The 20339-nt window shown below is 46.2% G+C and overlaps 1 protein-coding gene across 2 annotated transcripts; it reads left to right on the top strand.

Moving 5' to 3' along the window:
- Positions 1 to 8488: 8488 nt before the first annotated feature.
- LOC144134979 (tauPI-stichotoxin-Hcr2d-like) lies at positions 8489 to 16193 on the top strand. Of its 2 annotated transcripts, none has more exons than XM_077667762.1 (4): positions 8489 to 8622; positions 12330 to 12404; positions 14202 to 14375; positions 15918 to 16193. In XM_077667762.1, coding segments are annotated over exons 2-4 (234 nt in total). In that variant the 5' UTR covers positions 8489 to 8622; positions 12330 to 12346; the 3' UTR covers positions 15920 to 16193. The 2 variants fall into 2 exon arrangements, with proteins under 2 accessions (XP_077523888.1, XP_077523889.1); XM_077667763.1 differs by lacking the exon at positions 8489 to 8622 and adding an exon at positions 12620 to 12685 and having other exon boundaries at positions 12353 to 12404.
- The last annotated feature ends 4146 nt before the right edge of the window (positions 16194 to 20339 follow it).

Genomic DNA, 20339 nt, shown 5'->3' with positions numbered 1-20339 from the left:
GTTTCCGTACGAGGCTCGGTTCGGATATTGGCCCACAGACCTTATTTATCGGACTTTAACAACGACGGAGTTGTTTCTGTGTTCGCTGTGTGCCTGGAACAGGAGCGTAGGTGTTTCCTCACGTGCTGTGCTGATCAATGTTTTCGGCTGTTTCTTGGATTGCTCATAGATCTGCAGGAAAGTCTTGAGCTTCTCAAAACACATTCTGTTTAGGCCAACCAACGCCACGAAAACGTCTCATGTCTCGTCAAAAGAAAAAAATCTCAGTGGTTGCGGCAGCAGCAAGAATGCTACTTGATCGTTGACTGTCAGATTGCTGCCGCTCTTAGCCGCTCCCATTATCAAGACCGCAACCAGTACCGACCACAATACTGAAGCTGGTAGGTTCTGCAGTGCTCAATTATAATTCTCCTGAGTAGTCTTCTTGCTTCAGTGAACCTCACAGCGCGCACCCAGCCAGCGACACAGCTTCGAAGACTTGAGATGCGGTGGCGATAGCCCTGTATTTTTTTTACCCGAGAGATCCTGCTCTGCTAGCATAAGCGTTTGGCCGCAGACCTTCGGAGCATACAACATGCCCTTAAATGATATCCACTCATCAAAACGTTTACGTTGTGTGCGCTAGCACTTATAATGTCATTATCCGAATTTATCCGTTGGGTGTTTGTCTGTCTGTCTGTTTGTTGGAAGGCTGTTTTGTGTCAGTCTGCCGACCTGTCCACTGCCATCGTGCCAGGCGAGAGCTGAAATAAACCTGCCTTAGAAGGGCAGTGGCGCATCTCTTGACCGCAGCAGCACTGCGCCAGGAGTGGTAGGGATCTCCAAGGGATCTATTAATGTAAAGAATGAACAATACCCCACATATGCACATTAACCTATTACCACTATCCGAACAACTGCCATGTGTGAACGCTGGATCGGAACACTAGAAATGAATTGGAAACAGAACTGTTAGAGTATCTAATTCGCATGTGGCCTAACCACGCAAATGGACCATAATTTTTTATTGCGCCTGCCGCATCCCAGCATAGTCGTCTCAATATAGTACTGTCCGCAAAACGATTACCAACCAACACTGCAGCTAGGTCAACAGGGGGCCGGTCTGTTCGGCCGCTGTTTTTGCCGACCGCCGCTTACAGAACAGCCCATCTGACCGACGTTTCTTGCCCAATGGGCTGTGACCTGGACTCGAATTTCTCTTGCACATATTTGCTCAGTCTACATACTCGACTGTTTTCTAGATAGTCTTCTGTGTATGACCTCTATGTGCGTCGGGGTTTGATGCTTCGGCAACGATATCTGCATTCGCCGCAGCCTTTATTTACTCCTTCCCGAATAATATCCTCCAGGTTGCTGCTCCTGGGAAATGACGTGAACGGCTCGATTGCGAGAACATGTGTAGGAAGTTCGTTTTGGCGTGCCGTGGCGTCCAGGAACGTATGTAAGGAGGATGGCCATAATGTGAATTCATTCAATGCTTCATCCTTAATACGTTTCGGTACCAGGTGCGGTTGGCATACTGGCCCAGAGATCTTATTTGTCCGACTTTAACAACGACGGAGTCGTTTGTCTGTTCGCTGTGTGCCTGGAACAGGAACGCGGCTGTTTCGTCACGTACTGTGCTGATCAATGTCTTCGGCTGTTTCCTCTTAGATTGCACATAGTTTGGCAGGAAAGTCTCGACATTCTCGAATCACGTTCTTTATAGGCCAACCAACGCCACGAAAAGTTCTGATGTCTTGATAAAAGAAAAGAAAACCAGCAGTTGCGGTAGCAGCAAGAATGCTACATGATCGTTGACTGTCAGATTGCTGCCGCTCTTAGCCGCACCCATTATCAAGAAAGCAACGAGCATTCGAGAACAGACGGCCACAGTACCGACTAAATGCGGAAGCTGGTAGGCTCTGCAGTGCTCGATTATAATTCTCCTGAGTGGTTTTCTTGCTTTTTGTAGAGTGCACAAAAGTGATGAAGTCGCCCACTGTCTTCGACGATCAAAGAACATGCAAAGATAAAAAAAACGCATCGTGTCATTTCTCCTCTAAGTCTTGTTTCCTTATTTATAATCGCGCCATACTTGGTGTGGTTGGAAAGTGGCCAAAGAAATCTTAGTGCGTATGCGGTCTGGAAAAAAAAAGTCCATCCTATCTTACATTGCTCTCCCATTTCTTTCCCTCTCCTGTCCTTTTATTCCTGCTTGCCGCAGCCAGGTGCTTCATGTTTCGAAGGCAGATGCACCGGCTAGCAGCTTGTTTTCCTTTCATTGATATTTTGTTAATAAAAAGGCACTAACCACAACAACAAAGAAGAATGAAAAATTACTACTATCGGTCGTCTTGTTCCTAATAAAGACGGATTTTATACTTTTGATTTTCATGGAGTACAGTTGCGTTCAAAAATTGAATTGTATTGCCTAGTCGTGGCGAGGACATGGTTTGTCAGGTAATTTTGTTGAAACGTTAACAGCCAGAACACAAAGCTGAGCCCTACTCTAGCGTGCTGTTATGTTGGTAAAGAAACCTCCGCCAGCAAGCTCCTGCTCGCGGCTAGCTTTCGAGGGCTGCCAGCACTTGCAAGGCAAAATTACCGATTAAAGCACGTTGACTACCACTGTTTTGTTAATGAAATGTATGACTTCTCAGGGTGTTTTATACAATATAATACGCATTGCACAACGCTATTTCCGTCAGAAACAATATATAGGGATGGGAGAAAATCCATTGCGTTTGAGCCCTATTGGAAGCCGAGAGTACGCCCTATAAACCACCAGGAAAGAAATATATTATTGTTATAAACAGTCTCCTTAATTCACTGCACTGATAACAATATATATCTAATCAGACTTAAAACGTACAGAGGCAGTCTTATTGCAGAAATTATCCTGGGCGCCAGTAGGATGGCGCTTCCATAGCCAGTGATATGGAGGAAGCGACACTTGCGCTGTGGATTATATTACTGGCCATGAGATAAGACACACTTTTGGCTATGCGTAATGTGGTAATAACTTTATTTCACATCCCTTATGACTCCGTTTGTCCTGGCACTAACGACTGAATTAGGCATTTCTCTGACCTTGCATGCTCAAAACTCGGCGGCGGACTGCGGCCGATCCGACTTACTAGTGTCTCTCACGGCGACGGAGCAGCACACCCCGTGAGACCTCCGATTTGTGCCACAATAAATGTGAAAGAGCCAGGTACGAGGGCCCAGAAGTGCGCAAGGCCCAGTCACCTGATTTTGATCCAACACCACCGGCGTTCAACCGGCAGAAAAATCATCACGAGCGTAGCCTCCGCTCAGAACCACAAAGAATACGAACGGCTACGGGCGTATGAGCAGTGCTCGGGAAGCCTTATGTGTGTGCATGGTTGACTGAACGAACGTGGACTCGAAGGGCGAAGAACAAGGTGGAGAGTTCAGAGGCGTCTGTTGAGGGTCCCTTGAGTCCTTAGCGCAACTGCTGTTGAAACTCCAGCTTCCAGCTCAGCATAGCAGTCTTCTAAACCACTTGCTTAGGTTCGATGCTTTGAGGCGGAATGACATATGGGGCTTTCAAAATGACATGATCTAAATTGCCTACTTCCCTGTCTCTCTCGCACAAGGGGAACATGCTGGGTTTTTTTAGCTTCTGTCGCGTGGTGTATAGGGATGTGTTTGTTTTGACTTGCCTGAGGATGCACGTCTTCTGTCGGCTCCCTGTAACACCAGGTCGCTGTAAAACAGACGAAGCACAAATCTTATGAAAAAATTTATTCCACAGCATACAAAGCACCAAGCAGGCTACCGTGAAATAAACGGCTGGAAAATAAAGTGACTTAGGTTCACTTCTATTTACAGACAGCTCACACTTGTACAAGGCGCAAACGAAAGCTGAGTCTCATAACCGAAGCTCCCACACATGGACTTACCTTTTTCCACGGCATTTGCGATCATCATTGGGAAAACTTATATGGCAACCTAACTTTGATTATACAGAACCTGGATTCAAGCAAAACTGAGGGCTTGGTGTGGTAAGAGGAGGATAGGAAGGTGCCGCACTTTCATTTGGAAGACCCCTGTGACTGCTGACACAGGGAAGTTGAAACTGGGGCTAACGACCTTGGGAAGCTGATGGAATGAGTAAATGAATAAAGCCGGAACATTTTCGTAATAATGTTTAGTTTTTTAGTTTATTTATCAATGACAAGACTGTAAAAATGCACCTCAGGAACAGAATGCAGACGCCTGGGGATAGACAGAAAAGAGGAGTGAAGGAACAGCCACTCGTATCAAACATGCGGTTTATTACGACAGTAATGTAAAAATAAAAAATAAAGAGGCTGAGGGCGAAGCAAAACCAGCGTGTGAAGACGCGAGCGTAAAAGTAAAACAGATATTAAGAAAAAATTCGGCGACAAGGAATATGGGTCAACACCTGCGATGAAATAATCCTAAAAATCGCAGAACGTCCAGGCAGGAATACGCTTCGAGATTATGTTGATTTTAGAGGAGTATTTTAAAGATTTCATTAAGGACAAAGAATTCCTCTCCGTGTCTCCGTCTACCATGTGGGTATCCTGATTCGAAATAGATATTTTGATGTCTGTAAATTATGCCCTCGTTGATGACCATGAAACGTATTTGAAGACTCCTATCGTGAGGCCTTTGCAGTGTCTCCACCAGGCTTATCAAGTCGTGTGCTCGTGCGCCGTACTGTCTCTCCCGTGTAATAATGTCATACAGAGGGTAATAAGTAATGTAGATAACTATGCAGGGATCACTTTGAGAGCCTTGAGCACTCGCCGTGCTTTGAGTTGTACTGTCGATGTGTATGTGGTTGGATGTCCCATATATTGGCTGAGGACAGGAAAATTCTGGCGTATGTTTTGCGGGATATATCGTGGGTCAGATTGCCTCTGAGGTTTGTGTGCCCACTGTGTTGCCGTTGCTCTTTCCTAAAAAAATTTCGATCGGTGACATTTAGTTATATATGTTCTTGCGGAATACTTCCCGCGTCAATAAAATGATTTACAGCACGTAATTTTAAATGAAGGTAGCCGCGCATTGAGAGGTGTTGTTTGATCATTGAGTGCATCTTCCGTTTTAGTATGCTTGCTTGTTTTGATGTCTTATTCAGGTTCTGTGGAGGGCGGTTTGTGATGGTCCTCTTCGGTTGTCTACCTCTGACTACCTGCGGGCTGTTCCGCGCATTTCCAGTGTCTACCCAAAACGCGTTCATGCTTCTCTACCTGGGCGGTTTGGGGCTGCCAGCGGGCACCCACACTCGCCAGTGCGCTTGACATATGCGGCGCCTACGGCTAAGATAGCAGTCGACGTGGTGGATACGCTTCCTTCATCAGTTACTCTGAGAGCAGCGTTGACCTCTATGTTTGTGTTGACTCCAAGGTTATCATCACGAGCGACTGTGATGAACCCCGATCGCAGGGTAAGGAGTGGTATGTGCTGTCCGTTAAAACTCAAGCTCAAAATGACGTGTCCGCAGTGTTCTTCTACCTCTGCGAAGGTCGTCGGGTGTGTTTCCTCGATTATCGTCATTAATGCTCTGCATTGTCCGGTGGTTACGAAGTTATGGCCTCCTGCAGCGCAGATATGAGGGCCGTTCCAAGAGTTCGTCAGTCTTTAGATTTGGTAAGCGGAATGTCTGCAGGCCACTGAGTAATCTGCTCTAGTAAGCAAAACCGTCAACCACGTGTCTGTTAATGGCTGCTTCCATGGCAGCGGGTCATGCCCTCGCGTTGCATGTTTGTCTACATGTCGGACCGCTTCTGAGCAGCTTGAACAAAATGTGCACAGGAATCCTTGTCTTGGCAGCAGTGAGCAGCGTACGTCGTTGTAGCTTTTCTGAGCCGTGTCACCGTGCCTTTAGTCACAATGGGCAAAAAAGCTTGGGGACACGTCTAACCGCACTCTTCTAATAGAAACTGCGATAAAACTTTTAGGCCGCCTACTGTGTTGATGGCAATGAATACTTAGTTTTAATTTCGCGATTTTCCCGCCAAAACATTGGCTGGAACCGGTTCTATTAACATTAAAATGTATGCATCAGTCATCACCTTCAGGATGATCTTACCTTCCCCTTCATAATCATGCGGGTTCGATCCTGGCCGCGGCGGTCGAATTTCGATGGAGGCGAAATTATAGAGGCCCGTGTACTGTGCGATGTCAGTTGCACGTTCAAGAACCCCAGGTGGTCGAAATTTCCGGAGCCCTTCACTACGGCGTCTCTCATAGCCTGAGTCGCTTTGAGACGTAAAACCCATATAAACTAAACTTTTATTATTATATAGGATGATAATAACCTGACCGAACAGTTTGCCCTAATCCACCCGCCGGTCTCCACTATCCACCTAATTTATTTTCTGAAGTGGAGCTACTTCCAAAATATCGGAAGTGGTTTGGAACTTTGGGGAGCTGGCCACACTCAAAATGTTTGGAGTCCTCATATTTTGAAATTTGGCTGTGCCTTTCGTCCGTCAAAGTGCGGCCACGTGGTTTTGGGGGCGTCACAATCCTCTCAGTCGATTCATATGTCGCGGGGGTCCTTATACCAATAGTGGCGCATGGCGGAACCGTTACACAATGCGCCAATGCTCCGGAAGTTGGCCGTTTCAGATGCAACTGCGGAGGGGTTGTGAGACCCAAGCTGCCTTTGCCAAACTCCCATTAGGGTAATACGCAGAGCAACTGTGGGTAGATCGCATTTACATTGAATAAATCTGACTTAATTTTGATGTCACGTGCCACGGGGGGCAAGTACTCACACGCGGTGATCAGGTTGCCACATGCCATGGTGGCCAGGTTGTGATTGACGTCGCACGATCACTGGACAATTCTCAAGATCAGCGAATTACGTGACGAGAAGCCGGATATTTTGTAGCGATACCTACATTACGGTAGCATTTCGAGCCTTCAGCGTGGCGGGCCGCCACCCTGTGGTTGCGCCTTCACGCCGTCAAGTGGTTGGTCACGTGGTGCTGAGCAGCTGCCGGCGGCGCGGCGCCATGGGTGATCACGCGGTTCGTCAAGTGGTTGGTCATGGGACCAAGTTCCACTCCGCCAGCTCTAGCTATCGCGTCACTCCAAGTTTAACCAGAGCTAAACGACGGCCAATTTTGTTTTGTGAGACGACAGCCTAGATGCTACGGCATAAAACTTCAGTATACAGTCAATGACCTCTCAAGAGACCGTAGGCGGGAGCGGATCATTTGTGTTGTGTAGTCAACTGTTGTCACGAAAAGAGAAAGCGGAAAAGCAACTTGAAGTGCAGGGACACTGCCTTCAGCGGCACTCAAGCTCGCGCTGAAATCGGTAAATAAATCTTTCGCAGGAAGCTCTTGCTCACCGCTCAGGTCTAAGACCTGCCAGAACTTGCAGGGGAACAGTACCGTTTTAAGGACAGCGATTGCCACTTCATTGTTAACGTATAGTCAAGGTTCCCAGAGCGCTTCATCTAAAGTTATTCAAAATTTTGCAATGCAGTTGTGGTCAGAAACAACATTTCTGGAGGACAAGGTAATCAATCGCCTTCAGCCCTAATGGAAACCGCGTTGACTCCCAAAAAGAAAATTAATAATTATTATAATCACCTTCTCTTAATTTTATTGCACTGGTACGACACGCACTGCCGCCAGATTAAAAACTTATAAAGGCAGAAGATAAAGAATCATTGCTCGTGGGCAAGTTTAAATAACCAAACCTATCAGAATTAAACACCTAAAAACTTCACATATCCGATTAGATTCTAAAGCAGATATCACGTGCTCAAAATCCATTGCACTTGACCAGTCCAGATATTTTGCACCTAGGCTGGTTTTCCAATTTTTGTGCTGTCGCCATTCTTTCTAGTTTGAGTTCACCTCTTTATTCTTCATTTACTTATTGGACGTCCGGAGCTGCAGCTGTCGTGCGGGTTTTTTTTTCTGACGTCTGAAATTCTCTTATCAAGCCAGCTTGCTCGCTTTGTGCCATTTACCTTTCTATTTCAGCAGTCGTTGTGTCCTCATCTTTCCAAGTACGGCTCATGTGCAATTACTCATTTCGCGCTGTTTCAATCTATTTTCGCGCGGTCATTAACTTTGAAGTCCCGTAGGAAGATATTTTTGGACACGGGGTCACTGAGGTAGCGGCAAGGCGGTAAAATAGAGAGAAACGAACGTGTCCAATCATTCGTTTTCGTTAGAGCTTCGCCCTGTTAACTTATCGAAAAGAGCGTCCTGACATCTACATTTAACCAGGGTATCCGTCTGTGTTAGCTGCCGCAGCCCTCTCAGCAACAGGAGACCTGTTTATGTACACGTGTCTCTCCTCCCGTGTCTATCACGTCCTTACCTCACATAAATCTCTTCTATGAGCGAAGAACGTATATGAACCTCCAGTCAGCTGACACAGCCGCCCAAGCCATGCGAGAATAGTTTAAGTCCACGTGCTCGAATTCCGTCCTAACCCCCACCCACTTTTTCGGCCTGTCACACTGCTACCGCACATAAATCGCGGCCCTTCGTCCTAGACATTAAAAACGTATATAAGGCCAGCCAACATTGCCCGTTGTATTCCAGACGGAAACAAGCCGAACACCCGAAAAGTGATCATCGGCCTGAAGCCCTGGTCCCGTCACTTGTGCAGGTTTGTAAGAGAAGCAAGCCTCCTTTCTTTCTTTGGAAGGTTCATTGAAATTTCAGAAGTTTGGCGGTGCACAAATTTCTTGTCTTTAAATATTTACATTAGTAATAAGAAGGGCAATAAGAAAGGCTGTAATAGCACCAGAATGAATATTATATGTGTCATGTAATCGGCAATATTAGTAATTTAAATGGTTGGTTTGCCTTCTTCAGAGGAAATCGGGCGCAGACACGAAGAGCGAAGGAGGCAAAGCTGAGAATGGGTAAATTACTTCAGTAGTCACGGTAGCGGGGGGGGGGGGGGGTGAATGGGGACCGCGGGGCTTGTCACTTGCAACTGCAGTGAGCTAGACACTACGGGAATCAGATCTTGTAACGCTGTAGTGCGCATACAACCGGTGCCTCTCATTGATGATGCACAGGTCGGAAACCCCTGATATGTGGGGTTTATAAGCATGTCGCAGCCATGCAGTACGACGGACTTTGGACTACAGATATACAGGATCCTTTCCACTGCAGGGCACTTAAAGCGTGTTAAGGAAGGAGCGATACTTTAGAGGTAGAGAATCAGCTTCGCGTACTTTAGTTCGGTTGCTCAATCCCTGTGCGAACACAGTTTCTAACGGATGAACAACCATTCTTATGTTGATTGCATTCAACGTCTCATTTTTGTGGTGCGGCGTTATGTCGGAGAAGAGGGCCGCAAACACCCTATCACATGAACAAGATTTGATAAGCCTGGTGCAGTCTCCGGCTTCCACCTCCTATCTGCACACACAAATTAGCCTCTGGTAGTTCAGTGTGCAGCGGCTACGAGCAAGGCACCTAGTGGCGGAGCGATTTGTGACGCATCGCAATCATTAGTAACGGGGGGTACGTACACTGTTAATGGCGCATTGTGTAGCCGTTAAACGATGCGCCTGTGCCCTGCGAGGCCCAGGCTGCTCTTTGATGCTCCTTTACGACTAATGTGCAGTGCCATGGCTCACAGGAGGCAATTACATAGAATGAATTTAAATTAATATTCTTGCCACGTGCCACAGAGGGCGGGTAGCTTGCACTCGGTAATCAGGTTGCCACTTGCCATTGTAGCAATCAGTCAATTACGTGACTGAGACCATCATTTTTTTGTGTGGGACGACAACGTAAATTCTATCGTATTGAAACTTCAATATGCCGAAATGGCTTTACAAGAGGCTAGGGCGCGAGCGGAACATTTCTGTTTTGGTGTGAATGGGCGCCAGGAGAACTGAAAGTGTTGACGTAACGTTAAAGGGACTATGCAACAAATAAAAAGTCACTTGCAAATGTTTTCAATGCTTAGAAATGATGCTAAGAAGCATTCACACCAAGTATGAGTTTTCAGAACTGAGCCGACAATTTATTATGAACTTTTAAAAACTTTGGTTTTCAAAATTTTCGGGCCGATTGATGTGCTCGTAGTGACCGATTTTGGAACTAAAATCGTGGAACAAAGACGTTACTGTAGCATGACGTCCCCAGGCCACAACACGCTCTCATTCGCTGGAGCCACGGCAGCCACGATGTCACGGGCACACTTCCGGTGGCCGTGAAAATCGTCTGCTCGTGCCGCTGCGCGACCCTCTCGGACAAGCGCAAGCCAGGGCATTGCCTTTGCGCATATGGTTTCAATTTTCCTTTGCCGCCTCCTTCTGTCGGGAGTTCCCGGACACTCGCACGGCTATTCGTGCGCACGCATAGGGCTCGATGCCCATCGCGGCCGTAAAAGCGAGCAGTCGCACCTCGAGGTCCGGGTTTATTACCGCTAATTACCACAGATCACAAGCAAAGAAACCCGACGCGCGCCACAATCCAGCAAGGAGAAGGGACCAGAGAGATGCCGCCACGCCGCCGACGCTGCTGCTGGGTGGCTAGGAGCGACAACCGGAAGTTGCAAAATAAACGTCAGCGGATGACGTATTCATGGGCGGGGCCCAGTCCCAGAGCTGTTTTCTTTATTTTTTTTCTGGTGCTCCTTGTGTACGAGGTAAGGGGGAGAGTAGGAGCGTAATTTTTAATCGTCTATATATCTTCGTTGTTATTGATGCTAGCTCAAACATTCTTGCACTTGGGTGACGAGTGATCGAATGGCTATCTCTCGTGTGCTTTACGTAATCTCAATTATTTATTGCATAGTCCCTTTAACCGCAGAGCCACCGCCCTGAACGCTACTCTAGCTTGCGCTCAACTCGGTAAACGGCCTTCGGCAAAAAACCTCCTGCTCGCGGCTCAAGCCCGAGAACTGCACGTACTTGCGGGCGAACCGTACCGATTCAAGGAAAAAGATTGCAACTACATTCTTAGCATGATCAAGAATGGGCATGAGCACTAATGGAGAAAGTGAAGACTCGCCGATAAACACCGAAATAAAATTTATGATTACAGTTATCAGCCGCACCTAATTTTAGTGTACTGACATATAACATGCTGCAATCTGGTTCTACACTTGTGAAAACCGAAGACGAAGAAGTATTCCAAAATTACAAATTTATAACAATACATTCATTAGGATAAAATACCTCGTAAGTAAAGGATATACGATTATAGTCGGGCACAGAAATCACATATACATAAGGTATTCCGTTTGACCAGTAGCTATATTATGCACCTCAGTTGCTTTTTCAAAGCTTTCCTGTGCCGCCATTCACTCTTTACTTAAATCAGCTCGTTATGCTTTATTTACGTATTGCACTTCCCGGGATGGAGTCGTTTTAGTGCTGTTTTTTTTCTGAGCCTCCGAAAATCTTCTTCTCTCAAACCAGCATTCCTCGTTTTGGATCAACCATCTTGTCATGTGTGCTATTGCTTTGTCCTCATATTTCCTTGTGTGTTTTTGCTGCAGTAGTTTTTTCTTGCGCGGTTAAGGTTATTTTCGCATGAACGTGAACCTGCCATCCAGGCCGAGGATGTTCTTCAGACGGGGAAAAGAGAAAGTTACAAGAATGCATTCAACCAACGCAAGAACACTGTTTCGAAACCTTCGTTCTTTATTAGTCTTTTGCGTAGTTATCATCTTCAAAATGGCTTCCTGTCAGCGCAAAAGAGGACATCCGTCTGTGTTAGCTGCAACAGCCTTCTCAGGCTTGCAAAACCAGTTTATTTCGACATGCTTGAACATCCCTCCCTGCCCGCATGGTTACCACACTCATAAAATCACCGCGGTTGCTCAGTGTTTATGGCGTTCGGCTGCTGACGCGCAAGACGCGGGTTCGATCCCGGCGGCAGTTGTCGAATTTCGATGGCTTCTGAAGTCTAGAGTTCAGTTTACTGTGCGATGTCAGTGCACGTTAAGAAACCTTTCACGTTAAAGAGGTTAAGAGCCCTTCACTATGGCGTCCTTGATAGCTTGAGTCGCTTTGGGACGTTAAACCCCATCAACCGTTAACATTGCCACATAAATCTCTTCCTACTCGGAGTGAACAACTCACATAATGTCTCTCGCGTCAGCTCTTCGAGCCTCTGGAGACATGTGAGGCCGGTTTAGGTCCACGCTCTTGAATTTCGCTTCTGCTCCCCCCCCCCCCCCATTTTCTGTTTATCACATTATTACCGCACCTGAATTCCGGCGCTTCATGCTAGAAATGAAGAGGGTATATAATCCTTGCCAAAGATACCCGCTCTATTGCAGACTTCAACAAACAACAACTTGGAATGCATTGCATGTCCTCAATGTCATTTGGATTGTTCCAGGGCCCGTGTCTACCGCTATGGACGGACGCACCATGAAGTTCCTCGTAGTGCTTGCGATTTTTGGTGCAGCACTGGGTGAGTTGCGTGGTCCCTAAAATTTTTTTGTGGGTATGGATCTTGCGTTCAGTGCGGCGGGCTAAGATCGGCATCGAGGAGCAGTCGCTAATTTTTTAAGCTGACGCCGCCTCTTCGGAACTTCTTGAAGCAGTTTATAGAGACTCTCTCCGATTCGCTTGCACGCTTTGAACGCTTACTGTTTCTTAACGTATGCATAACATTTTTTGGTTCAGCTTTCCCGAGGAGTGACAAAAGCTATATCTGAGGATTTATGAACGGATTGGCGTCGGGGATTTTGGGCGAGTGCAGTGTGAATACGGCTAGTCGCTAAGTCGTTTTAAACAACACCGTGCTACAAGTTAACACACACGATTTTTCGTCTACAGATTGCTCATAGATTGTTATTTCTGGCCGCATGTCATCTCAGTCGACCATAGTCATGAATGCCTTGCAAGAATCCTCTTTGTTGCTATCCGCTAAGTTACCCAAGTTATTAACAGGAGAGGCTAACATTGGTTTTGAACGGTGATGGGAACGTAGCGTATTTAAGGTAGAAGAAGATACAGGGTGCAGTTGGTTTTTCTCCTGGCTACGTGCACGGCTACCTCCACGGCATGGGGCCAGGAATTAGGAAGCGTAATATGGCGCGTACCTTAATTTCATACCTACGTGAAGTCCAAAACAACGCACAGAATGGACAGATAGGCGATCGACAATCCATAAGAGTTTTTTGTGCCACAGCTCGGCGATTGCTAATAGCCGTTCTTCCGCTGGCTGGCTGCTCCTGTATCTTTTTGTTTACTTTCGTTTCGCATGAAGCATCATCACTAACAGCTGAACAGACACTACTATGAGGAAGTATTGGGTCAACATGCTTTAACAGTAGATTATTGCATCGTGAAGACAACGCCAATAATGCACTCAGGGGAGTGGAATATGACAGAAAACACGTGCCTCTGGTGAGTCGTTCTAAGGGGCGGTTGAAATTACATACATTGGTTACGTCTATTAAAGAGAGGCTAACTGCAACACAATCCAATCTTTTTTAGTAGTAAGATCGATTTTATGGAAGTCCTTGTGGCAATGCACCAAAAAGCACATTTTTGCTTAAAAACTGGAATATGTGAAGCAAAACGTTTTCGCGTTAATCGACTGAAACCAGTTACAAGGTGGCCAAAGAGGACTTTGCAAGCGCTGTTTCAAAATTTAGGGTGGTGTGACAGAGGTTCAGGAATTCATGTCCAGAAAACTGTCTTCGACGTCACCGCAACTAATTTAGCAAATGCGGCGTGTGGGCCGCCACGGTGGCGAAGTGGTTATGGCGTTCGGCTGCTGGCCCGAAAGACGCGGGTTCGATCCCGGCCGCGGCAGCCGAATTTCGATGGAGGCGAAATTCTAGAGGCCCGTGTACTGTGTGATGTCAGTGCATGTTAAAGAACCCCAGGTGGTCGAAATTCCCGGAGCCCTTCACTACGGCGTCTCTCATAGCCAGAGAGAGCCTCCAGAAATGAAGTTAAGTGAAGTCGCTTTGGGACGTTAAACCCCCATAAATTAAACTAAACAAAATGCGGCGTGCATTTACGATCACAGTATGATGTTTTGTTGAGAACAGTGGTTTGTACACAAGTTTTTATCAGCATTCCCAAATGAAACAGCTTTGCTATTCGGATACTGAACATTTCATCCTTTTTTTCTCGCAAAATATTGCGAAACAGCCCTCTGCTGAAAATTGCAGCACAATAGATAGCGAACGGAGTGCTTTTAATGTGTAACGGAGGCTTTCTTAATCAGCGCTTCCGTAATGAACCGTCGCAGCAAGCTCTGATACTTCGTGCCAGGAGCCAAAGTATCCGGGTCCTTGCAAGGGCTACTTCCCTCGCTACTACTTCAACAAAGACACAAAGACCTGCGAGCAGTTCATCTACGGTGGTTGCCAGGCCAACGGAAACAACTTCGCAACGCTCCAAGAATGTCAGAGCCACTGTGGTTGTGAGTCTGAAACATATTCCCGTTTCCTTGTGGAGGCGATCAGTACAGCATTTGTCAAAGTCATTGTCGGTTTGATCACATCCGGTGGTAGTTTAGATGACAGCGGAACATATCTAGACAGTTTAATGAGTAGCTGGCACCTAATTGCTTCGCTGAACTGAATGTCGGCTTTGAAAATCTATGGGACGAGAAAAAGTTTTGCTCAGAAAGACAATCAATGAAACAATGCTGTATTGCGTTGTACAGCAGTACCCATCCGATCTCTATTTTCGTTTTGTTTCTCGAGCCGCCTAATAATAATTGCAAGTGGGCTGTGCTGGTCATCCCTCAAATGACTGATGCATGACACAACCGCTCGTGTACCCCGATGGATATGACGAATTTGATGCGTACCGCGGTGGGCCTCCACATTAGTCGCTCACCTATGAGGAACACTCGCCACGCTTGACAGTTTTAATGTGTCGGGATAAATTGCTCGCCAAGACAGCATTATTTGTAAAGTATGATGTGGACAGCCCTTAAACGCATTATGAAACTGTGCACCTTGTTTGTTCTGTATTGCATGTGAACTCACCCAGAAAATCATACGAAACTAAGAAGTGCGTCATCGAGAACATTTTTTTTAATACCGTTGCTCTTTACCGTCTTCAGGCACTTGAAATCTAAAATAAGGTTTTACCTTACAAAGCCTATTGATTAACTGTGATGGTATCTCGAATTTATTTATTTATTATTTATTTAGTCCTCAAATGCGCCTTGGACGGGGTTTTACATGAGGAGTGGGCGGCTTTTCAGACGATTTCCGGTGTGGGTGGCTTCACAATACTCTATATTAGAAAGCCCCGAGTTTGAAACGTGCAATTAGAAATGCGTATTTTGAACGCTGCATTTGTGCTTTCGATAGCCACATTCTAAGCTGCTAAGCACATCGGTTTGTAGGTCTCCTTCTTATTCTTACAACTTGTGGCCTGTGGTGCACACAACTGGCACTCATTCCTCTACGCTTGTTACGCACTCCTTCCAGTGCAATCACCCTCAGATCACGGTGGCTAAAACTGCTACTGCACTATTCGGAAAGATAGGGACGGGTCCTTGATAGGTGTTGCTGTAAACGAAATTTTGGGGAGGCGCGTTACGGAACGTGGCCGCCTTCAGTAAGCCGAGCTGCTCAACCGTCACGGAACTGTCATGCGCGAATATTTGAGATGTCAGCAGGGCATTGGATAAAGAAGAAAAACAATATCGGTGCTTTTTTCGTCAGCTTATCGGTAGAACGCTGGGCTAAAAGCACTGAAATGTTAAGTGACGCGTTTTCTTGAAGATTCTTTGCGTCGACCCTGCAGGCTGCAAGCTATCGTCGAGAAGTCTATGTCCTACAATTGTAGCTGGGAGCGGAGATGCTGACATGTGTTGAGTTAGCGGATATGCTCCCATCTGTGGTGCTAAAAGTAAAAAACCGTCGTTTTTTTTTTTAAAATTCATTTTTAACGATTACGGGAGCTGCTTCTAATTTGTTCTTGTTTTGCACCGTTCTCCGTACAGGAGCTGCAAGATATTTGGATGGAGCCCCGTTTGGAATAAACACATATCTGTTCGTGCTTTGGCGACAGCCAGGCGGGGCCGGACATCATGGAAGTCGGAAACAACAAAAAGCCCGCCCTCGAAAACCTTGCCGCTTTCAACTTCAAGCCAACGTTATTTTTCCCTTGATATTTCTCCTGACCGACGCATTATCCGCCCAACGAATTCGTTCTTGTCGACATGTGTTTTGGTGATCTAGTAAACTGTGGTCGCACGTATTCGGGAAATAAAATCTGACTTCACAAAACACTCTTGTGTATTATTAGTTTCTCTGTCCGCAGAACAATTTATTAATTTTTTTCAAAAGGTCTCAAGGACATTACACTGCATCGCATACAAAGTATTGACGAAGGAATGTACATAGATATAAAATGAAAGACAGAAAGATGCTAAATATATTCTGACAAAGAAAATAAAAATTAAAGAACAGTTAGTAAGTGTAGTAACAAAATTCTAATCAGTAAATACGCCGAGGGTAAGAGCGTGCTCCAAGATGAGGAAATATCTTCGAAAAGTGATCTAAAAAAGTTTTAACAAACAGCTGCGCTGATTGATGAGCACGGATCGCTCCAGCGATCTAAGTGCTATTGTCAGCAGCATTCTCAGCATGTTGTGCACATCTCCCTGTTTAACCTGCTTAGTTCGTTTCATGTCCACTGGTTGAGTGGAAGCGCTCTCAAAGCTAGGGATTGCATGATTGAGTGTGAACAACGACACCTTTCTTGATGTTATATTGCTGGTGGTTACTTTTATTTACAGCTCCTTCTGGCGACATTTGAGACACCACTTACATAAGGCCGTCGCATTTCTTTGACCTAGCAAGCTGAAGCTCTGCTACTGACTCCGGCTCATGCGACGTACCAGCGTCTCTCACAGAGAAGGAGCTGCACTCCCCTCACGCCATTCGCTCTGAGCAGTCTTCCGTACTTCTGTCTTATGCGCTGAGTTGGAGGGTGTGCTTGACACACGGGGGCATTCGTATATGATGTGGTGTGAAGTGTCAAGAGCTCTTTTGCGCACCTAGAACATGACTATGTTTTAAAGTAGAATGTGGGTACATGTTTGTTTAAAATTGCCTGAGGGTGTTTTGTTTTGTCCCGTCTCTAAAACACCTTTCTGTTATAGCAAGACACGAAACACACTGTTAATATCCAAAAAAAGTATCGCGTACAAGCAAGCTATTTCCAAACTGCAGACAAAGCAATTTATAGCTACGCAACCTCAGGCCCCGCATGAAGGCGTCTGCAGCTTGCAGGCGTTGGTGAGTGGGGACACCACGGGCTCCCGACCATTCGCAGGGGATTGATGGTGAGCAGTGCATCACCACAGACCCGAGCACCCGCGCCTAGCCGTGCGTGGCATCGCCATGTCCGGGGAAAAGGGGATCCTGGTGGTTGACCCGATGCCGAGCGTTTGGACCATTAAGGCCCCTCGGCGGAGGCAACACACCACTTTGGGCCTGACCCGACTGGGGGGAATCTGCAGTCGTCTTTTGCTATCCTCTCTTCCATCTTTCACTTTCCTATCTCTTTCTCAAAACTCTCCTATCTCCTACTGACTTCTTGGTTTTTCCTTTTTTCCTGGAGGCGAGGGTTAACCTTGTGTGACCAACTACCCTGTGTGGCGTCATATTTGTTTGTAGTTGAGGTGTACAGCTGGCGTGGGCAGGACTTGTTATCAAGTTCCTGTCCCGCCCCCTTGTTGGACTCCGCGGTGGGTTTCTAGCACCATGGCCGAAAAAAAATCGCTCTCTCAAAAGAGGGCGCAACGAGCCAGGCAACTTGTTGCAAAAAAGAAAAGTAGCTTCCCTCAAATATCACGTGATCCACAGTGAAGAACAGGATAAACAGGCAAGAATAATATCCCCCTTCCTTGTGTCAAAGTGCTTGACTGAAACCATAGGCATTGGCTATAAGCTCTCAAAAATGGCCAGCGGCGACTTATTGCTCGAACTGTGTGACAATGTCCAACACTCTAAGCTCTCCAACCTAACGTCCATAGGGGAAATCCCGGTCTCCGTGACGTCTCACCGCTCACTTAACACTGTCCGAGGCGTAATATCCGAAAATGATTTTGTTCACATAACTGAAAATGAAATGCTCGAAAAACTCACCGACCAAGACGCCATAGATGTCCACCGAATCAAAATCCGGAAATACAATAAGGACATAGACACAAAACACATTATCCTCACGTTCAACACAAGCACATTGTCCGACACAGTCGACGTGGAATAGTTGAAAGTCAATGTAAGACCAAACATACCCAACCCTTGCGGATGTTTCAATTGTCAAATGTTCGGCCACGGCTCACAGAGCTGCCGCGGGCGCAAAACTTGCGCCAAATGTGCGTCGAATGATCACCAGTCTGATGTATGCGACGCAGTCCCGCGCTGTGCAAACTGTGAAGGAGTCCATGCTGCATGCTCCGGGGCGTGTCCGTCCTGGAAGAAAGAAAAAGAAATAATCCCCATAAAGACGAAGAAAAACATTTCATTTAAAGAAGAGAGAAGGCGTTTTGCGCTTACAAACACATTCTCCTTCACAGCAAAACCAAACTTCGCTGATATGGTGCGCTGGGGCGTAGCACCACACAGCACTCCGGCACCTGCCAAGGCCACTTTCACAGAGCCTATCGCAGGGCCACCCACGCCCCAGACAGGGCCAGCGAAAGCTGCCCTGTAATTGCCAAAGCAGGGAGCGCCGGTACATGGGTCGGCATTCTGCAGGACCTCCTTCCGTCGGGAGAGGCCTGGAACTAACCCAACCGCGGCTGCGCGGTCCTCCAGCACCTCTGCCGAGGTGATGGATATAACCTCCAGTCCACCCACATTACAGCGGCGGAACAGCTCACTTCAGCAAAAAAAGACAGGCCCCTCATAAAGAGCCCACAACATAAGTAAATCCCCTTTCTTTTCCTCTCAAAAGCATAAACATGTTTTTTTTTTAATTCACTGGAATTGTAGAGGACATGTGGAATTACAATGACATAACACATACTTTAGGGTCAATGTTAGACATAGTTTTATGTCTTCAGGAGACCGATATTGGTCCATAACTTGTGCATATCTTGAAACATTATAAAACATTTAGAACCGTTCGCGAGCAGGCAAATCGACTCTCGGGAGGCGTCGCAATTGTCGTCCAAAGCGGCGTCCCTGCTCAAGAAATCAAGCTAAATACAAAACTTGGGGCGGTTGCAGTCACCATCGTAAAATATAAAGCAATAACAATCTGCTCCGTATACATTCCTTCACGTTTTACATTAACAGTCCATGAGCTACAAGAACTGATAGATGAACTTCCAGAGCCATATATGGTAGTTGGGGATTTTAACGCTCACTCCCCGGTTTGGGAAAGCGAGTGCTAAGACTCTAGGGGGCAAACCAACCGAAGATTTTATTCTCACAAACAAAATATGTATTTTAAACACGGAAAAGGCCTCATACTGCTCTCCAACCTCGGGCAATATGAGCTGTTTAGATTTGTCTTTTAGTTTCCCATCTGTTTTTAACGATTTTAAATTGGACATTACGGACAACCCATATGGCAGCGATCACCTTCCTGTATTAATAAGCTGGACATCTGCAGCAGAAATCATACCAACCAAGCCGCGACGTCGGAAGCTGCATTTAGCAGACTGGGAAATTTTTAGGACACAAGCCAGCTTAGAAGATAAAGTTTTAGAACACCTCAGCATTGATGAGATAAATGAAATGTTCACGAATTGTATAATTACTGCCGCACAATTAGCTATTCCTCAGTCTTGAGGAGTGCTGCGGCAAAAACAAACAAGGTGGTGAGCAAAGGAGTGCAAGGAAGCAAAAAAAAAACAACAAAAAAGGGCTTGGGGCAAATTTCGCAGGTACCCTACACATGAGAACCTCGCACGTTTTAAAAAAGCAAGAGCAAAAGCTCGGTACGTCCGTCGCAGTGCCGAGAAAGCTTCATGGCAGTGTTACATTTCATCTATAAGCTGTCAAATAACATCAAAGAAAATGTGGGAACAGGTTCGGAAATTAAAAGGCAACTTCTCCCCGTTCACGATTCCTCTTTTCACAACACCTGGCATAAAAACAAGCATAGGGCAACAGGCAGACATTTTGGGTGAACACTTCGTTGCTGTTTCTAGTTCATCTCACTATACGCAGTCATTCCTGAAATACAAAACTATTGCCGAAAAACAAATACTTCCAAGAAGTGGAGGTGCAAACCAACAATATAACAATTTAATCATTATCCATGAAATCAATACTGTACCGTCTGCGGGCAAAAATCTGCTCCAGGACCCGACAAAATGCACTATTAAATGCTTGCCCATCTTTCCCAGCTTGCCATAGAGACACTCTTGAATTTCTTCAACAAAATATTCACAAAAGAAAAA

Source organism: Amblyomma americanum, chromosome 5 (genome assembly GCF_052857255.1).
Source record: "Amblyomma americanum isolate KBUSLIRL-KWMA chromosome 5, ASM5285725v1, whole genome shotgun sequence".
NCBI lineage: Eukaryota > Metazoa > Arthropoda > Arachnida > Ixodida > Ixodidae > Amblyomma > Amblyomma americanum.
The sequence above is the reverse complement of the archived record's forward strand: the minus strand, read 5'-3'. Positions and strand labels throughout refer to the sequence as shown.

Bases quoted from the DNA above. Each gene is read 5' to 3' on its own strand.
- LOC144134979 (XM_077667762.1), top strand. From the start codon at position 12,347: ATGGACGGACGCACCATGAAGTTCCTCGTAGTGCTTGCGATTTTTGGT. The intron at 12,405-14,201 runs GTGAGTTGCGTG...GAACCGTCGCAG, and splicing joins GATTTTTGGTGCAGCACTGG to CAAGCTCTGATACTTCGTGC.